Here is a 16,556-nt window from a genome sequence, read left to right as displayed (position 1 = left end):
TACACGCATCTATCTACTTGTAGGACAGTGGGATCTTAGCTGATTTTTCCTTTTTGTTTTATATCTATCATTTGATTTTTCAATAAAATTAATTTCACAAGTAGAAATATAAATAAAACTAGTAATTCAGATTTTTTTTGAAATTCTAAAAGTGGATTTGGAGCTCCATATCAATAAAACAGGAAGACCTCATGTCATCTTGGGTGATCTTTTTTGGTGTATTCTCTCTAAGAGGCTCTTGCTCTAGGTTAGTATTCATGCCTCAGTATGGTTATTCTTACACCAGAGAGACGGTATAAGTATTCCTCTCCCCATCTTTCTTGTAGGAGTACCTGGTTTTCTCTGTGACTGCTTTAATATCAGAAAACATTTTTGTGTTACTGAGTTTCAGTATTCACAATGCCATATTTAATTTGTTTGCTGTGCCCTTTTCAAAAAATATTACACCAGAATAGAATATATTTTCTCAACCTAACGTAGCTGTTGACATAGCATTTTTATTTCTCTTCTCCTTTCTTAGAACATCTAATGAAATTGTCTATGGAAGAACTTGTAGAATTTCTTCAGGAGACCTTGGCAAAGGACTTTTTCTTTGAAGATGATTTTGTAATAGAGCAGCTTCAGATTTCTATGGTGGAACTAAAGCGGGCAAAATTAGACCTTCCAGAACCTGGTAAGAAATATCCAAACACTTTATATCTAAATGATAACTACGATTGGAAGACATAGCACAATTAACACAGGCCGTTTCTGTTTCCAAACATAAGCATTTTACATACTCACAATGACATAATGTAAATCGATGTCTTACCTGCTGCTTTAATGTAAATCGATGTCTTACCTGTGACTTGAAGAAAAAGAGAATAAATGTATTAAATCGTCCTTTCCTAATAGAATAAGTGTCCTCTCCTGACTTAACTTTAGAGTTTGGTTGACAAGTAATGCTGTTCCACAGAAGTAACCATGTCACTTTAAACTAGCATAATCATAAGCACTTTTTACTTTAATCATTTTAATTTGTGAAACCATATACAATAGCAGAGCAAGTGAAAGTCCCATTTTATAGAAGAAGAAACTGATGCTAAAATGCTTTACTAAGAAGCTACAGAACCAGCAGATAGCGTTACTGACACTTGAGTCTGACTACTAATCCAGGTCTCTGCAGTATGTTGCAGTGTGGATAATATATTTTATTTAGTTATTCCAAGGCATCTTCCAGCACCTCCTATTAGGTTTTCTGCTAGGTGCTATGCTGGGGATGAACTGAAAAGAAAGTCATGCTTCTTGCTCTCAGCTGCACACAGAAAAGACAGAATTTACACAAAGACAGATTGTGCAGGGGCAGTAATAGAGCTAGATACAGGAGGCCTGGGGAGGGATCAGAGGAAGGGTAGCAGAGGATGAGAGGGGAAGAAAAAAGAAAATGTAAGGACATTAGAGTAGGGTAACTTTTAAGAGTTTTGGCCAGATATTACTTGACAATGTGTGATTTCCTGAGAAAAAGTTATTCTGCCCTTTTCCTTTCTGACCTTTGTTGTGTGGATGGGTGTGGGAGGGAGTAGGGAAGTGGAAGATCCTGAGTGAGAGATGAAAAGTGAGTAATGTCAGTGCTGTATGCTCTTTGATGGTGTTGGGTTGGGCACTTCCACTCAGTGTGGCACTTCCACTCAGTGTGGCACAGACTCTGATGTCGGCTTGGATTTGTGTGTGCAGAACAAGCAGAAATACATTCATGGAAAACATCTTTTTACTCTTTGGTAAAAATCAAGATGCTCTGCTGTTAGTTACTTAATTCAAGGGGTCTAATAATCAGTGTTTCTCTGAGGTTCCTTCTGGGTCATCAGGATTCACTAGAAAACCGTCACAGCAATAATCAGGTGTGGGCATAGGCCCTGTGCAACCGTCGCCTTTGCTAAGTGAGGTCAACCCTCTCGTGTCCAGTGTAATAACTGATTCTTTCCTGCAGCAAGGAATGCATCTGGGAGCACAGTTACTAATGTGTTCTTGCTAGTATAACAATTTATTTTTAAGTATCTTGCCTGCTTTTAAAAGTTTAAGACAAGTTTTAGTAAAAGACATATAGAGAAAAAAATGCATAGAACAGAACTGTTTAAGCATGAGAATAAAATATCAAAACCTATATTCTTGGCATCTGCCAGCTAACATTTGTTTAATGCTTACTATATGCACTATCATTTAATTTCTAAAAATAACTAAAAAAAAATATTCATCCTCATTTTACACATGAAGAATCTTGGAGTCTTTTGTAAGGCTTTTTACTAGGAAATGGTAGAATAAGAGGGTGGGCTAGATAAATACAACCAGAAGCATTGGCTCAATTTTGCTCTGATCAGACTGACAGTTAAGGTCAAATATGGCCGGGTGGCCCTGGACCTTTAGGACAGTATTTCATCTGTATATCTGCTACAACATTTACTTTTTGGACTTTTTGCCCCACAGCCTGTCCATCATTACCCTCTTTACCTTATTATAAGCTATACGTGGAACATTAAGATAATAAAATGAACGTTATAGCAAGAAACTTTAGTATTAAATCTATCATTTAAAAAACCTATATGAGCATGCTATTTCTCTTTAGTTCCTTATATTCTTGTGTGAGTTTGCAATGTCACCAGGAATGTATGACAGGGACTATTCTTAGACCCACACTTACATGTGGTATTGCTAATTTTTTTTTTTTTTTTTTTGCTGGTTGAATACAGTATTCCTTTGTTGTTTTGATTTGCATTTCTTTTATTTTTATCGAATGTTTTTCTTATGTATTAATTGGGCATTTTAATATCTTCTTCTGTAAACTTTCCTGTTCATCTTCTGCCCATTTTTCTATTGCTCTGTTTATACAAGTTCTTGATAAGTTAGGGAGATTGGCCAGTTTAATATATGTGTTTTAGGTACTTTTCATGTAGGCTTCAAAATTTTTTAAACATCCTTTTTTTTTTTTTTTTTTTTTTAATGGCCTCTCAATTTTTTGTCTTGGATAAAGAATTTTCCACTTGCTAAATGAAAACTTTTTTGAATTACCCATATTTTCTCATAATTTTTATGTTTTTATTTTTTATGCTTGAATCTTTATTTTTAGGCTTGAATCTAATCTAGAATTACTTTTTGTGTAAAGAAAGATGTAAGGACTCTGCTTTCCTATAGTCCAAATAACTAGCCATATAGCTTAACAGCCTCTTGTAATTTGAGATACCATCTTTGTCATATAATAAAGTTCTCAAATGTCTATATCTGTATCTCAGCATTTTATTCTGCTCCACTGATGTGTACTTTTATAGTTACAATTTTAATATCTATTTAATATCTAATTTTTCCTCATTATTTTGTATTATTTTGTCAAGGTACAAGAAAAGAATCCACTAGTATTTTAGTTGAGATTGCACTGCATTTAAAAATGATTGAGAGAAAATTGATATTGAAAAGAATGAGTTTTTCTATGTACAAGCTTTTAGTTTTCACTTGTTCAAGTTTACCTTTAACATCCCTCATTTGAATTTGTTTTCTTCATATGACTGTTACACATTTCTTACCCACCCATACCAACCCCACCCCATCGGAGATTTTCTCTTTTCATCTTGTCAGACTGATGCTCTATGCCTGTTAATCAAGACCTCTCTATGTCCCCTTCCCCAGCCTCTGGCAACCAACATTCTGCTTTCTATCTGTGACTTTGGCTACTCTTAAGTAGCTCATATAAGTGGAATCATACATTATTTGTCATTTTGTGACTGGCTTATTTTACTTAGCATGATGTCCTCAAAGTTCATCTATGTTGTAGCCTGTGACAGAAGTGCCTCCCTTTTTAAGGCTGAATAATGTTCTGTGTACATATATATCACAGTTTACTTATCCATTTGTTTGTAGATGTATACTTGAGTTGCTTTCACATTTTAGCTATTCTTAAAGAATGCTGCTAGGAACGTGAGTATACTAATTTCTTTTCAAGACCTTGCTTTTAATTCTTTTGGGTATGTACCCAGAAATGGATTTGCTGGGTCATATTGTAATTCTATTTTTAATTTTTTGAGAAACTGCTGTAGTGATTTCCATTTACATTCCCACCAACAGTGGACAAGGGTTACAATTTCTCCACATTCTTGCCAACCTTGTTATTTTCTGGGTTTTGTTTTGTTTTGTTTTTTAGTAGGCTTCCTGATCAGTGTGAAATGGTATCTTTATTGTAGTTTTGATATACATTTTTGTAATGATCAGTGATGTTGATCATCTTTTCATGTGCTTATTGGCCATGTGTGTATCTTCTTTGGAGAAATGTTTATGCAAATCCTTTGCCCATTTTTGAATTGGATTGTCTGGTTTTTTTGTTTAGGTGTTTTCTCTATATTCCGGATATTAATTCCATATCGAGTAAATGATTTGCAAATGTTTTCTGCCATTCTGTGTGTTGCCTTTTTACTCTGTTGATATTGCCCTTCGATGCATAAGATTTTTAAATTTTCATCAAGTCCAATTTTTTGTTGTTGTTGCTGGTGCCTTTGGTGTCATATCCAAGAAATCATTGGCAAATTCAATGTCATAAAGCATTTGCCCCACGTTTTTTTCTAAGAGTTTTATAGATTTAAGGGTTACATTTAGGTCTTTTGTCTATCTTGAGTCATTTTTTTTTTGCATAAGGATAACCAGTTTTCCCAGCATCATTTATTGAAAAGGCTATTCTTTCCCTGTTGAATGGTCTTGGCATCATTTAAACATATACGTGCTTCTGGGCTCTCTATTCTATTCCATTGGTCTCAAAGTGGATGTCTTTATGCCAGTACCACATGGTTTTGATTACTGTAGCTTTGTGATAAGTGTCAAAATCAGGAGATGTCCTCCAGCTTTCAAGATTGTTTTAGCTATTTGGGTTACCTTGAGATTCCATGTGAATCTTAGGAAGGGTTTTTCTATTTCTGCAAAAAATCTCATTGGGATTTTGTTAGCGATTGCATTAAAGCTATAGGTCACTTTGGGTAGTATTGGCATCTTAATACTAAGTCTTCCAATCCAATCCCTAGTTTCTTTCAGCAATGTTTTGTAGTTTTCATTGAACAAGTCTTTCACCTCTTAGGTGAAGTTAATTCCTGAGTATTTTTTTCTTTTCAATGCTATTATAAGTAGAATTTTTAAAATAAGTTTCTTTCAGTTTATTAATTGTTAGTGTAGAGAAATACAAATAGTTTTTATGTATTGACTTTGTACCCTGCCACTTTGCTGAACTCATTTATTAGCTCTGGGGTGTGTGTGTGTGCTTGTAATCTTTAGGGTTGTCTACATATAATGTCCTGTTATCTGTGAACAGAAATGATTTTACCTGTTTCTTTCCAAATTTGGATGCTTTTTCTTTCTTTTTCTTGCCTACTTACTCTAGTTAGAACTTCAAGTACTGTGTCGAGTAGATGTGGTGAAAATGGGCAGCCTTCTTTTGTTCCTGATCTTAGAGGTAAAGCTTTTAGTCTTTCACCATTGAGCATGATGTTTGTTATGGTTTTTTCATATTTACCCTGTATTATGTTGAGGTAGTTTCATTCCATTCCTAATTTTTTGAGTATTTTTAATTATGAAAGATTGTTAAATTTTGTCAAATGTTTTTTCTGCATCAATTGAAATGATTGTGTGGGTTTTTCTCCTTCCTCTTGTTAATGTGATGTATTAGATTGATTGATTTTCATGTTGAGGTATCTTTGCATTCCAGAAATAAGTTCCACTTTGTCATGGCATATATTCCCTCTAATATTCTGGTGAATTCAATTTGTTAGTTTGTTGTTAAGGAGTTTTGCATCAGTGTTCATAAGGGGTATTGCTCTGTAGTCTTTTTTCCTTGTATCTTTGTCCGGCTTTGATATCAGGCTAATGCTGGTTTCATAAAATGTGCCTAATTTATATGTTAAACTTTACCATAGGTATGTATGTTTAGGAAAAAACATAGTATATATAGGATTCAGTACTATCTGCAGTTTTGGGTATCCGTTGGGGATCTGGGAATGTATTCCCCATGGGTAAAGATAGAGACTACTGTATATTCTCAGAAAGTTGTTCACTTCTGATTTCTGAATATATTTGAGATTTTACCAAAAACCTTCCAACATATGCAAAAGTAGAAGAAATGTTAAAGACCCCCTTGCTCCATCTATTCATCTCCCAGCTTATAATTTTAAAATGAAAATAAAGACATCATAGATGCTACCTATTAATAATGCTTTAATCTCTGTATTCAGGAAACAAGGACTTTTATTCTGGCTAACCACAATGCCATTATCAAGTCTAACAAAATTAATAATATAATTTCCAAATATCTGTAGACCAATTCCATATCAGAATTATACCCAATACTGTCTTAACTCTTTTTCTTAACCAGGATTTAACCAAGGACCTTACTTTGTGTTTGTTTGATGTGCTTCTTAAGTCTTTTAATGTGCAACAGCCTCTTCTTCACGTGCTACCCCTACCTTTATTTTTCTCTCTTTTTTTTTTTCAATGACACTGTTGAAAAGATCAGACTTATTGTCTTGTGGAATGTCCCACATTCCGGAATAGTCTAATTTTTCTTTCCTGTAGTCATTTAGCTCATTCCTCTAGCCTCTGTATTTTCTATAAGCTAGAAGTGAAATGTAGAGGTTTAATTACATTCAGGTTAAACAGGAGGAACATATGACTAGTTATGTTAGTTTCAGTGATACCTGGTTTGAGTTCTGGGTAAAGATGGTGATAACCAGATCTCTTTATTTTAATAATAAGCTTTTAAAAAATTACTACACTTTTCAATTAGTAAATAATCTGTGTCATAATGTTTTACACTATACAGATACAGATCTAGTTTCCTTTTCATCTTTCCCCCGATATTTTTTTGCTTCCATGGATAATCGTTGCCTAAATTTCATTAGAAGTCGTAAAATAATAATTTTCAAATTCCAATATTTCTTTTACATTTACCAGCAGATTTTCTTCTTTAACAGAGAGTTATCTCTCCTCTATGGTTATTTTAAAACGTATTTCTTACTGAAAAAGCAGAATAAATTCTTAATTATTTTCTCTTTATTAATTTTCAAAATTAGGAGTTGATGTTCTCGATTATCTCCGATTGTGGCAGATGAGCTTTTGTTTTAGTGTCCTAACTGCGAATTCATGGAATTTGATTTATTCTAAATGTTTTAATCAGATATTATTGTTTAAATGCTCAGATTGTTCTATATTTGGCCAGTGAACTCTCCCTTAAACTGATTCCTGTGTCCTTTTGACTATTAGTCTTTGACTACTTTGCTTTCATGTGCAAAAGGGTATCTGGCTTTTCCAAAAAATCCCCTGTTCTCAGTTTTATAACACAAATATTACACCCATATATCCACATTAGTACTGTAGACGATCTTTGAAGTATACTGATTGACGTACGAAGACTCTCCTTTACTGCGTTGTTCTTCCATTCCCACCTTCAAAGGTAACAACTCTTGGCAGTTTAGGGCATTTTCTGCTAGTTCTTTGCCTTGTCTTTACATATAAACTTAACATATGTACACACATTTACATAAATGCATGTACCTTTTTTGTAGATATCTTTTATCAACAAATGTTTCATTCTATTTCTGATTTGCTGACACTGTATCCTTATGTCATTGCTTTTTAGTTTTCATTTGTTGTGAGTGTATCAAGCCTTTCCTTTATGGTATAATCTGATTTCCAGCCATTTCTGTTCTGTCTCATGTTGTTTTTCTGTTTTATTGATTAATTCTATAATGCTTTTTTTTTTTTGCCACTGCTGTAACTAGACATACGTAGTAAGCAGTTATAATGTTTTAGCTCTTCATCTCTTAATGTGAGTCAACTATGAAGACCTTGGTTTAAGTAAAAAAGTACTTAAACCAAGTACAAGTGAAATATTAAAATGATTCAAAAAGTACTTAAACCAAGTGACAAGTGAAATATTAAAATGATTCAAATAGTTTCCTGCATACTCCATTGGCTTGTGATATTTAGACAGAAATATCTCTTTGTTCTCAGCTCTTTTCTATTCAGATGAAGCCATTTGGCAGAGATTTTGTCACTTAAGGAACTCATTCTGGTTAGAAAGCCTATCTTGATCCACTATGACTGCCAATTTGGCCTAAATTCATAAATCTATATAGAACAATGGAGAGAAATTTTTCTTAGAATAATTGAGAGCCTGTTTAAAGTTTATCTTTTACTTTAGATAGCAGAAAATATGGAACTTAAGGAACCTTTTTAAAGAAAGCAAGCATCTTGTTGCTTTTATCTGTTACCTGTCCTTTTTTTTCTAGAGAATTTGGAATTTTTATTTGTTCATTTATAGACAAACTTCCAGGTTCAGTATTGCATTTTCTCCTTAGTATTATTATTATTTTTTTTTGCAATGTCAGTCCATATTTTCGACTGGAACATAGGAAGGACATGTCCACTTTTGCTTGTCCGCAGCAGTGCTTCGTGGGGGTTACAGTTTGGATTTCCTTCAGACCCACTGCCAGACGACGCTCCGTCTTTGTCTTCTTTCACCTCTACCTCTCTAACCATTCTTCCTCTTTTTCCTTGGTGGGTTCCTTTTCTTGAGTTCATCTTTAAAATCAGAGGTCCCTAACCCCCAGACTGCAGAATACTATCAGTTTGTGGCCTGTTAGTAACAGGGCCGCACAGCAGGAGATGAGTGGCTGAGTGGTAGCGGGTGAGCGAAGCTTCATCTGTATTTGCCCTGCTCCCCAGCACCCCCATCACTGCCTCAGCTCCACCTCAGATTGTCAGGCGTTAGATTCTCATAGAAGCACCGGTTCCTGGTGCCAAAAAGGTTGGGGACCGCTGTTTTAAGTGATCTGTCTGAAGCTGTGTTCTTTGCCTTTTCATTCTGCATGCTGTCCCTGGGTGCTTTCATCATTTCCCGTGGTTAGGACTGTCACTTAAAGACTTCCAACTCTGAACCAACACCCAGATCTTTGTCCTGGAACTTCTGAGCCCTGCACTCATTTAGCTGACACCTTAAATGGGCACCTGGCCACCTGCCCCTCAGATACTTGAAACTCAATGTCTTAATCTTCATACCACCTCCAAACCTTTTCCCATTTCTCCTCTGTGTTTCTATCATGGTAAAATATTCAACATTCACTCACCCTCTTAGTCATTCAAAACCTTCTCCCTGCTACCCACCACTTGTTAGCACTCCATATAGCTACAATTCCTTTAGTTGCCAAGTTTTGTGCTTCTTTTGATTCTTAATATCTAACATTTGCCTCCTGTTCGACCTCACTGCCAGAACCGCATCATCTGCCCTGGAAGCCCTGACTCCAGGGTTGCTCAACTCCTTGCTGAGCTGTTGTGGTCTATGGAATGGCCGGCCCTTTCCAGGTGCTTCAGTGACTATGGGAGAAAACCCAGACACCTTAGTTTGACATATGATGCTCCCTAGCCTCTAGTTTCCTTCTCTTTTTTTTTTAAGATTTTAATTTTAATTAATTATTTTTTTTAGGTGAGGCAACCCTTGGTTGACCTTACAGATTTCAAGGACCTTTTCTGCTTACAATCCCTTATTTTTTATTTTTATTTTTATTTTTTACGCCTACAACACCTGGTCTTCCTAGGTGGTCTCCCATCCACGTACTAACCAGGCCCGACCTTGCTTAGCTTCCGAGATCAGACGGGATCGGGCTTGTTCGGGGTGGCGTGCCTTAGACCCTCCTAGTTTTCTTACTTCCATCCATCCCACCTCCCTGGCCACTTTTAAAGAGTAATAGTAACAGCAAATTTTGGATCTTATAGTAGACTACTTGCTAAATGCTTTCTTTACATGCATGTATCAATTATTTTTTCTTCAACAGCCCTTCGGAATAAGATATTGGTCAATACAAGTTTGTTTTTTAATATCCTCAAGGACAGTTTTCCATGCACAGGATTATTTAGGTTTTTAAAATTAGTATTTGATTTACTGAAGTTACAAATTCAGAAACCTAGCTCTTCTTTAAGTTTGTTAATTCACATTACAAAAAGTTTTCTTCTTGTGTTCCAGTAAAAAATTTTGATTATTACTACCAAAAAGAAGAAAAAAAAAGTACAAAGGACAGAATGCAATACTGAAGTTTTTTGAGGTGATGGAATCATTTCATATCCTGATTGCATACACACACACACACAAGTTGGTTTTATTTTAAGTTGTTTAAAAATAAACTGTCCCACTTTTTGAGGGCTTGAGTGTGTTTTCACTTTTTTTGTTTAATAGAAACCCAGTTACATGTGTTCAATAATTTTTACATATGTAAATGTGAACCAAAATGCTAAGAAACACAAAATGAGAATTTAAAAAATTAAATTATTTCATAAAGATCTACTGAATTTATGTAGTATTAAATAGGTTTATAATGATAAATGTGTTTAAATAATTGTCTCCCTTCTTTCCCTTATCTTTCAAGTTTAATCTGATGGGGGAAAAAAGTCGACCCAATGAGCCTAACTACAATATTTATTTTTTATCACCTTGTTGAAGGCTATACTAGTGTTCGAATTGCATATTCTTTTGGCTGATGATTAAACAGAAAGAAAACCAGTTGATTTTTTCAGATACAAATTTGAAATGTGATAGTATTTCAGTTGGACTTACTATTTGATCTAGAAGAGAATAAGATGACTCTCTAACCCAGAATAATTCTCCTGACAACAGCCCCCACCATTTCTTACTGAAAACTGTTAGAACAGTCGAAGTATATGTAGTCTATTGTTGAAATTTAAAAGTAAAATGTTGCTCACAAGAGAGAGCACTTAGAGCACTTTCCTGTAATTATATGTCTCTTGTTAGGTGCAAAAAGCTGTTGATGCCTTCCGATGCACTTAATCTGCAGGGCTTGTAGTTGAGTGTGGTGTCCACTGGGTGGTGACAGAGACCTGAGTAAGATCAAGGACAAGCCTCAGGGGACTTAAGAGGGACACTTTCCCTTATTATTTTAAGGATGGCTAGATTATTCTTTTTGTTGGCTTTAAATAACCTAATAAATAGTTTTACCTTTGTTCTAAAATGTGTCAAGTTATATTTCCCTTTTTTGAGTAGATTATTTTAATTGTTGGCACTCACATAAAGATACCACGTAGATGATGGTAACAGTAGTGGAAAATACCTTTAATGTGGTATCTTCACAAAAACATCCCCTCTCCTGTCTGATGGGAATTGTGGGGCTTTCCTCTCCTTTGAGGAGTTAGGGAGGTAATTTTTCATTTAAACTCCTGTGGTTTCAGGGGAAGAAGAGAAGAATAAAATTTTAGGCACGGAGCTATAAGGGTGAGCAAAATTATGTATATTGAAAAGAAGTCTAGAACAAAGTATGGATAATAAATATTAATACTTATCACAGATAGTTAGGCGGCTAGGTGTCGATGTGAGATCATGAGTTGTGGATTAGTGCCACTCGTCGGTCTTTAGCATGCTCCCTGGTCACAAATCATCATAGGAAGTAGATGGGACCTGACACTGTTTTAAACTAAGCAAATCCTAGTACCACAGTCTGGCCTGGCACCTGTCAATATCCTTACCCCTACTATGCAAGGCCTTCTAGCCTAAATGTCTTTAAAATTGGGGAGGAATTTGTTTTTTTAAGCACATACATTTTAGGAGGTTCTTTCTTATATATCTGTCTACTGCCTGTTTCAAATTGCTTTGCTTTCTTCCATGCTTATTGAAAATCTTTATAGGGGCAAAGAGGCCATACTTTCTAATGTGTTTGTACATTTGAGGTATTCACTGTGTACCTCTTACAGAGTCCTACCTAGTTCCTAATAATAGGTTGCCATTTAGGAATTAATTAGCTAAAATGTCATAGTGTCAGCACTGGATTTTTTTTCTCCAAACCTTGCTACATCTAGTTTCTTAGCTATGTAGAGCTTGGGTATTGTAATCTTTATGTTTCTTTAGTGTTTATATGAACAGCGTGTCATTACTATTAATTACATATGTGTAAATGGACATTTTGTCAACACCTTACTTACAATTCTGTTACTATTTTAGATATTATAGGAAGGAATACAAAAGAAGTAGAAATCACTTGAAGTCAGTTTTCATCTACTACAGAGAAAGGGAAATGTATTTTGGACTACTGTGAAAGAACTTTAAGATGTTACTTTTGGGCTATTTTAGAACAGTGAAAGATTTTTTTTCCCAGTGTGAATTTTGGCCACTTGCCCATTTAGTAAATGGCACATGTTAATTTTTTCTTATTATTCTGGTATGGTGTGTAGATACATAGAATATAAATGTCTCTTCCTTAGAGAAATTTCTGTATTGACTTGCATATAAAGTAGTGTTAAGTATAAGGTGAATACTTTTCTCACCCTTTATATTGAAAAATTAAATAGCCCACATATGTATGATACAGACCTTTCCATTTTGTTTTATGCATGAAATTACCACCTCCGTCTCCTCATTACTTCCTTCTCAGTTTTTTATTCCTTCTCCTGAGAAATACATGCTTTGGAGCCATAATCCTACATTTTACTATGTGTCCTGCTGGTTTTTACTAATATGTGCCTTTATATACCTAAAGGATTTCAGAAGGAAAAATCTACGGATATTGGAATATAAGAACAGTGTGTAAAATGGCATTATTTTTCCCCAAAGATGTTCAGTTTTCTCCCTTAGTCCTCTTTCCTCCCACTTCCTTCCTTCCACCCCCACTTTATTTTTTAATCTCTTCCACCTCACCGGTTCCTTATTAAACCCTATTATACTCTGTCTTGGGCCACTCCTCACTCCACAGCCGACCACAGCTCGGAGGAGCCCTGGGCTGCAGTCCTGTGGTGCAGCAGAGGGCTACTTTTCTAGAAGCCTTTGCAGCAGGGAGGTGAAAACTGGGCCAATCTCACTTCTCTTTTATGGCCCCATCCATTCCTCCACCCTGCAGAGGGCGGTGGTGCACGATGCCACCAGGAGGCCTCTACCCTCATGGCCTAATTACCTTCCAAAGCCCCGTCTCCACATACTGTTACACTAGGTTTGCATTGGGGGCGGGGAGAGCAGGACATAGACGGTCAGTCTACGGCAGGTGGCTTACCTTTGAAAAACCTGATTTCGAGTGAATTTGGTTTCATGAGTTGTGAATTTTTATGGATTAAAACATTGAAAACAGGCTCTGAGTGTCTGCAGTCTGGCCAAGAGAAGCTTTCACTGACAGACCGATGTTCCAGGGGGTGCACATGCAAGCCACACAGCAGTCCCTTCTTATTGATAATGCTGCTAGGAGAATTTAAGATATTTAAAATTATTTCCTATAAACTGGAATGCTGGTGGCTCTTCAGGTCGCTCAAAGCCACCGAGTGCTGGAGACGTGGGGCAGCTCAGAGGGCTCAGCACGGGAATCTCCACATGAATCCGACTTTGCCCCTGGAGCAGCACGTCCTGCAGGCCTGACCTGACCGCTCTCTGGTGCCGCTGTTTTCCTTTTCTTTTTCATGGTTGTGTTTTCCATCAGGTTCCTAGTCACCAACCTGAAAAGGGTGTTTTGATGATTGGCTGATATTATATGGAATATCAACCAGCCATTGAATTAGCCATTCAGATGACTGTGTCGTGAGCCCTTGGAATATTGTTAGAATGGAGACTAAAAGAAAAGTCATAAATTCAGTTTTTCTATTACGCAGATCTTTGTATCTTCTTGATAATTTGTGTTTGTCGGGGTCATTTGCTTACGTGGTAGAAATAATTCATATATTTATCTGGAACTAAATGGATCACTATTTGTAGAGCTGATAAGAACTTTTGGGGAACACTAGATAGATTTTAATTTTATTTTTATCGTTAGTTATCAACCCCACAGACTAAATGACTACTTGCGAATATTCTTGACTTGGGCTGCATTTGTGCCAAGTCTCTTACTGCAATTCCAGATATTTCCTGTGAGATTGGTCAGAAGCTGAACTAGAATGCTTCAGATAATTTCACAGCATTCATAAACACAGAAAACTTTTCTAAACGACAAGAATTTTAAAGTTTGAGTTATCATGTCTCTATTATGAACAGACACAGAACAGTGTTGGTTATTCCAGCTGTTACTGAATAGCAGCTGTCTGTTCCTGTCTTTAAACCACGAGCCATCCTCTACTCTGCTCGTCCCTCACACGTTACATCTAACCCACGAGCTGTGTCTGGACTTCGCCTTAAACCATATCCGAGAAGCAGCCTCTTCCCTCTGCTTCCACCACACCATAGGGTAGGAGCAAAGAGCGAAGGCGCTGGAATCAACTCTGGGCTTGAATTCTCTGCCGCTGACTCGTTCATCCTGCCTCATTTTCTCATCTATAAAAAGAATAGTAGTAGTGAAGTATCTTACATGCCTATTGCTGACATTGTATTTATAGCTTTTTGAGCAGTGCTGACATATGGTAAGGGCTTAATGAGTATTAGCTATTATTTCTTCATTAATTATTACACAGTCTAAGGCTAATTATTACACATTCAAAGTGAACGCTCCTGCTGAAAAACCTTCAGTAGTTTGCAGTTAATTCAGAAAAAACACCCAGAGTCCTCACTGTGGCCGTCTAGGCCTGGCGTGCCGTCGCTCTTCTGTTCCCCTGCCCTCCGCCCGTCCCCTACTCTTGACGCGGAGCACCTTTGTTCCTGCTGGAACTCTCCCCTGCTCTGTCCTGCCCCACTCCAAATCCCTGTGACTGCCCTGCCCTGGCGCTGCCGTCACAGCTGCACAGGTAGCACGTAAGCTCCAGGAGGACGGGACTTCGCCCTTCCGTTCCGTGCGTGGGTTGCCAGCACCCGGAACAGCGCCCAGTACACGGTAGTTGCCTGGTGGTATGTATTTGTAGAATGAATGAATGAGCGGAACAAACTGTAATCGCCAACTCTAATGCTTCGTGTGCTCTCAAATGTAGAAAATAAAGAGCTTGCACCATATTATCAAAGAGTTAAATTTAGTTTAAAACCATCACAAGTTTCTCTGGAGTTTAATGAACATGGCAGAGTGGAAGAAAATGGTGAACTGGGAGTGAAAATACTGGGTCTTGGTTCTCATTCTGTTTCTGCCAGTAAACATCACTTGGCTTCTCTGAGCCTCTGCCTTTTCACCTATAAAATGCGGGCAGGACTGGATCTCTCTGGAACCCTAGGGTTCTGAGAAGCTGCCCAGTTGTGGGAAGTGGGAAAGGGGGTGACTGAGCCCCTCCACTTTAGCTAGAGCAGCTTTGTTTATATATTCTTTATCTACTGGGATTTCATATGAAATTTAGTTTGAAAAAAGTCTGCTTCTAAAAAGTTTAAAAATCACTGAATTAGAAGAGCACAAATGTTATTTTTAGTTTAATAATTCTGATACTAGTCCCTTAACTATTTAAAGGATATTGTTTCATCATTATTCTTTGCTCCCTCTAGTCCCAAAGAAAAGCTCATTGAATATTTTAAAAAATATTTTAAAGAAAATCGTATGAAGGTAAATAACAAAATTATCATCACTAGGAAGTGAGCTACATGCAAACAAAGGCCACGTCTGCCTGCTCGCTGCTAATGGACTCACTGCTTAGCACATTGAAGGAGAGCTTACTCAGTAGATATTCATTAGATGGATGAACAGGTGAATGTTTGAAGAGAGCAGCAACTTATTTTTAAGTGAGAACATATTATTTTATAATAACTCATGAAAAAGATGTAGGCTAAATCATGAAATTTTTATAAGTGAAGTCTGTTTTCTTTTCAAGATGATATTTATTGGATATCCTTACTGTAATAAATCATTTTTAAATACTGTTTACTAAATGGCAAACTTCTTTTAATTCTTCATTAAATTTCTGAATTTAGTTATTTAAAATATAAAACTAAAAGTATCCAATATGATATTCTCTTATTTTTTATTTTTTTCTTTCTTTTGCTTTAAAGTGGGATCATCTTAAGAACGTTAACTTTAAAATAGAGAATACTATTTCCTTTTATCACAAAGTTAAACTGTGGAAGGTACTTAATGATAAGTTTTTTGGGAACAACTTTTTAAAAATTTAATTTAATTTTTAAAAATTTCTAAATAATTTTTACTTTTCAATTACAGTTGCCATACAATATTACTAATTTCAGGTATACAACATATTGATGAGACATTTATATAACTTAGGAAGTGGTCACCCCAATAAATCTAGTACCCATCTGACACCAAAGATAGTTATTACAATATTATTGACTGTATTTCTTATGCTATACTTTACATCCTATGACTGTTTTGTAACTGCCTATTTGTACTTTCTAATCCCTTCCCCTTTTTCTTTCACTCCCCATCTCCCTCCCATCTGGCAACCATTAGTTTGTTCTCCGTATTTATGAGTCAGTTTCTCTTTTGTTTGTTCCTTTATTTTGTTCTTTAGATTCCACATATAAGTGGAATCATATGGCATTTTTCTTCCTCTGTTTGACTTACTCCGCTCAGCACAAGACCCTCTAGGTTCATCCATGTTGCTGCAGATGGCAACATTTCATTCTTTTTTATGACTGAGTAATGGTCCATTGGATATATGTGCCACCTCTTCTTCATCCATTCATCCACTGTTGGACATCCAGGTTCCTTCCATATCTTGGC

At 36.2% G+C, this 16,556-nt stretch overlaps 1 protein-coding gene and 1 pseudogene across 2 annotated transcripts in view; one reads left to right on the top strand and one right to left on the bottom strand.

Moving 5' to 3' along the window:
* USP6NL (USP6 N-terminal like) overlaps positions 1-16,556 on the top strand; it is a 123,161-nt gene that overhangs the window by 102,550 nt on the left and 4,055 nt on the right. For both annotated transcript variants that reach the window (XM_025043409.1, XM_015585669.2), the window contains exon 13: positions 521-673. In XM_025043409.1, coding sequence (XP_024899177.1) covers positions 521-673 — 153 coding nt within the window. The remainder of the gene's footprint in view (positions 1-520; positions 674-16,556) is intronic.
* On the bottom strand, positions 9,569-9,686 carry LOC112475696 (annotated as a pseudogene).

The sequence above is a fragment of the Pteropus alecto genome, unplaced genomic scaffold, assembly GCF_000325575.1.
Source record: "Pteropus alecto unplaced genomic scaffold, ASM32557v1 scaffold11, whole genome shotgun sequence".
Taxonomy (NCBI): Eukaryota; Metazoa; Chordata; class Mammalia; order Chiroptera; family Pteropodidae; genus Pteropus; species Pteropus alecto.
Note: the sequence above shows the minus strand (reverse complement) of the source record. Positions and strands in the feature narration are given on the sequence as shown.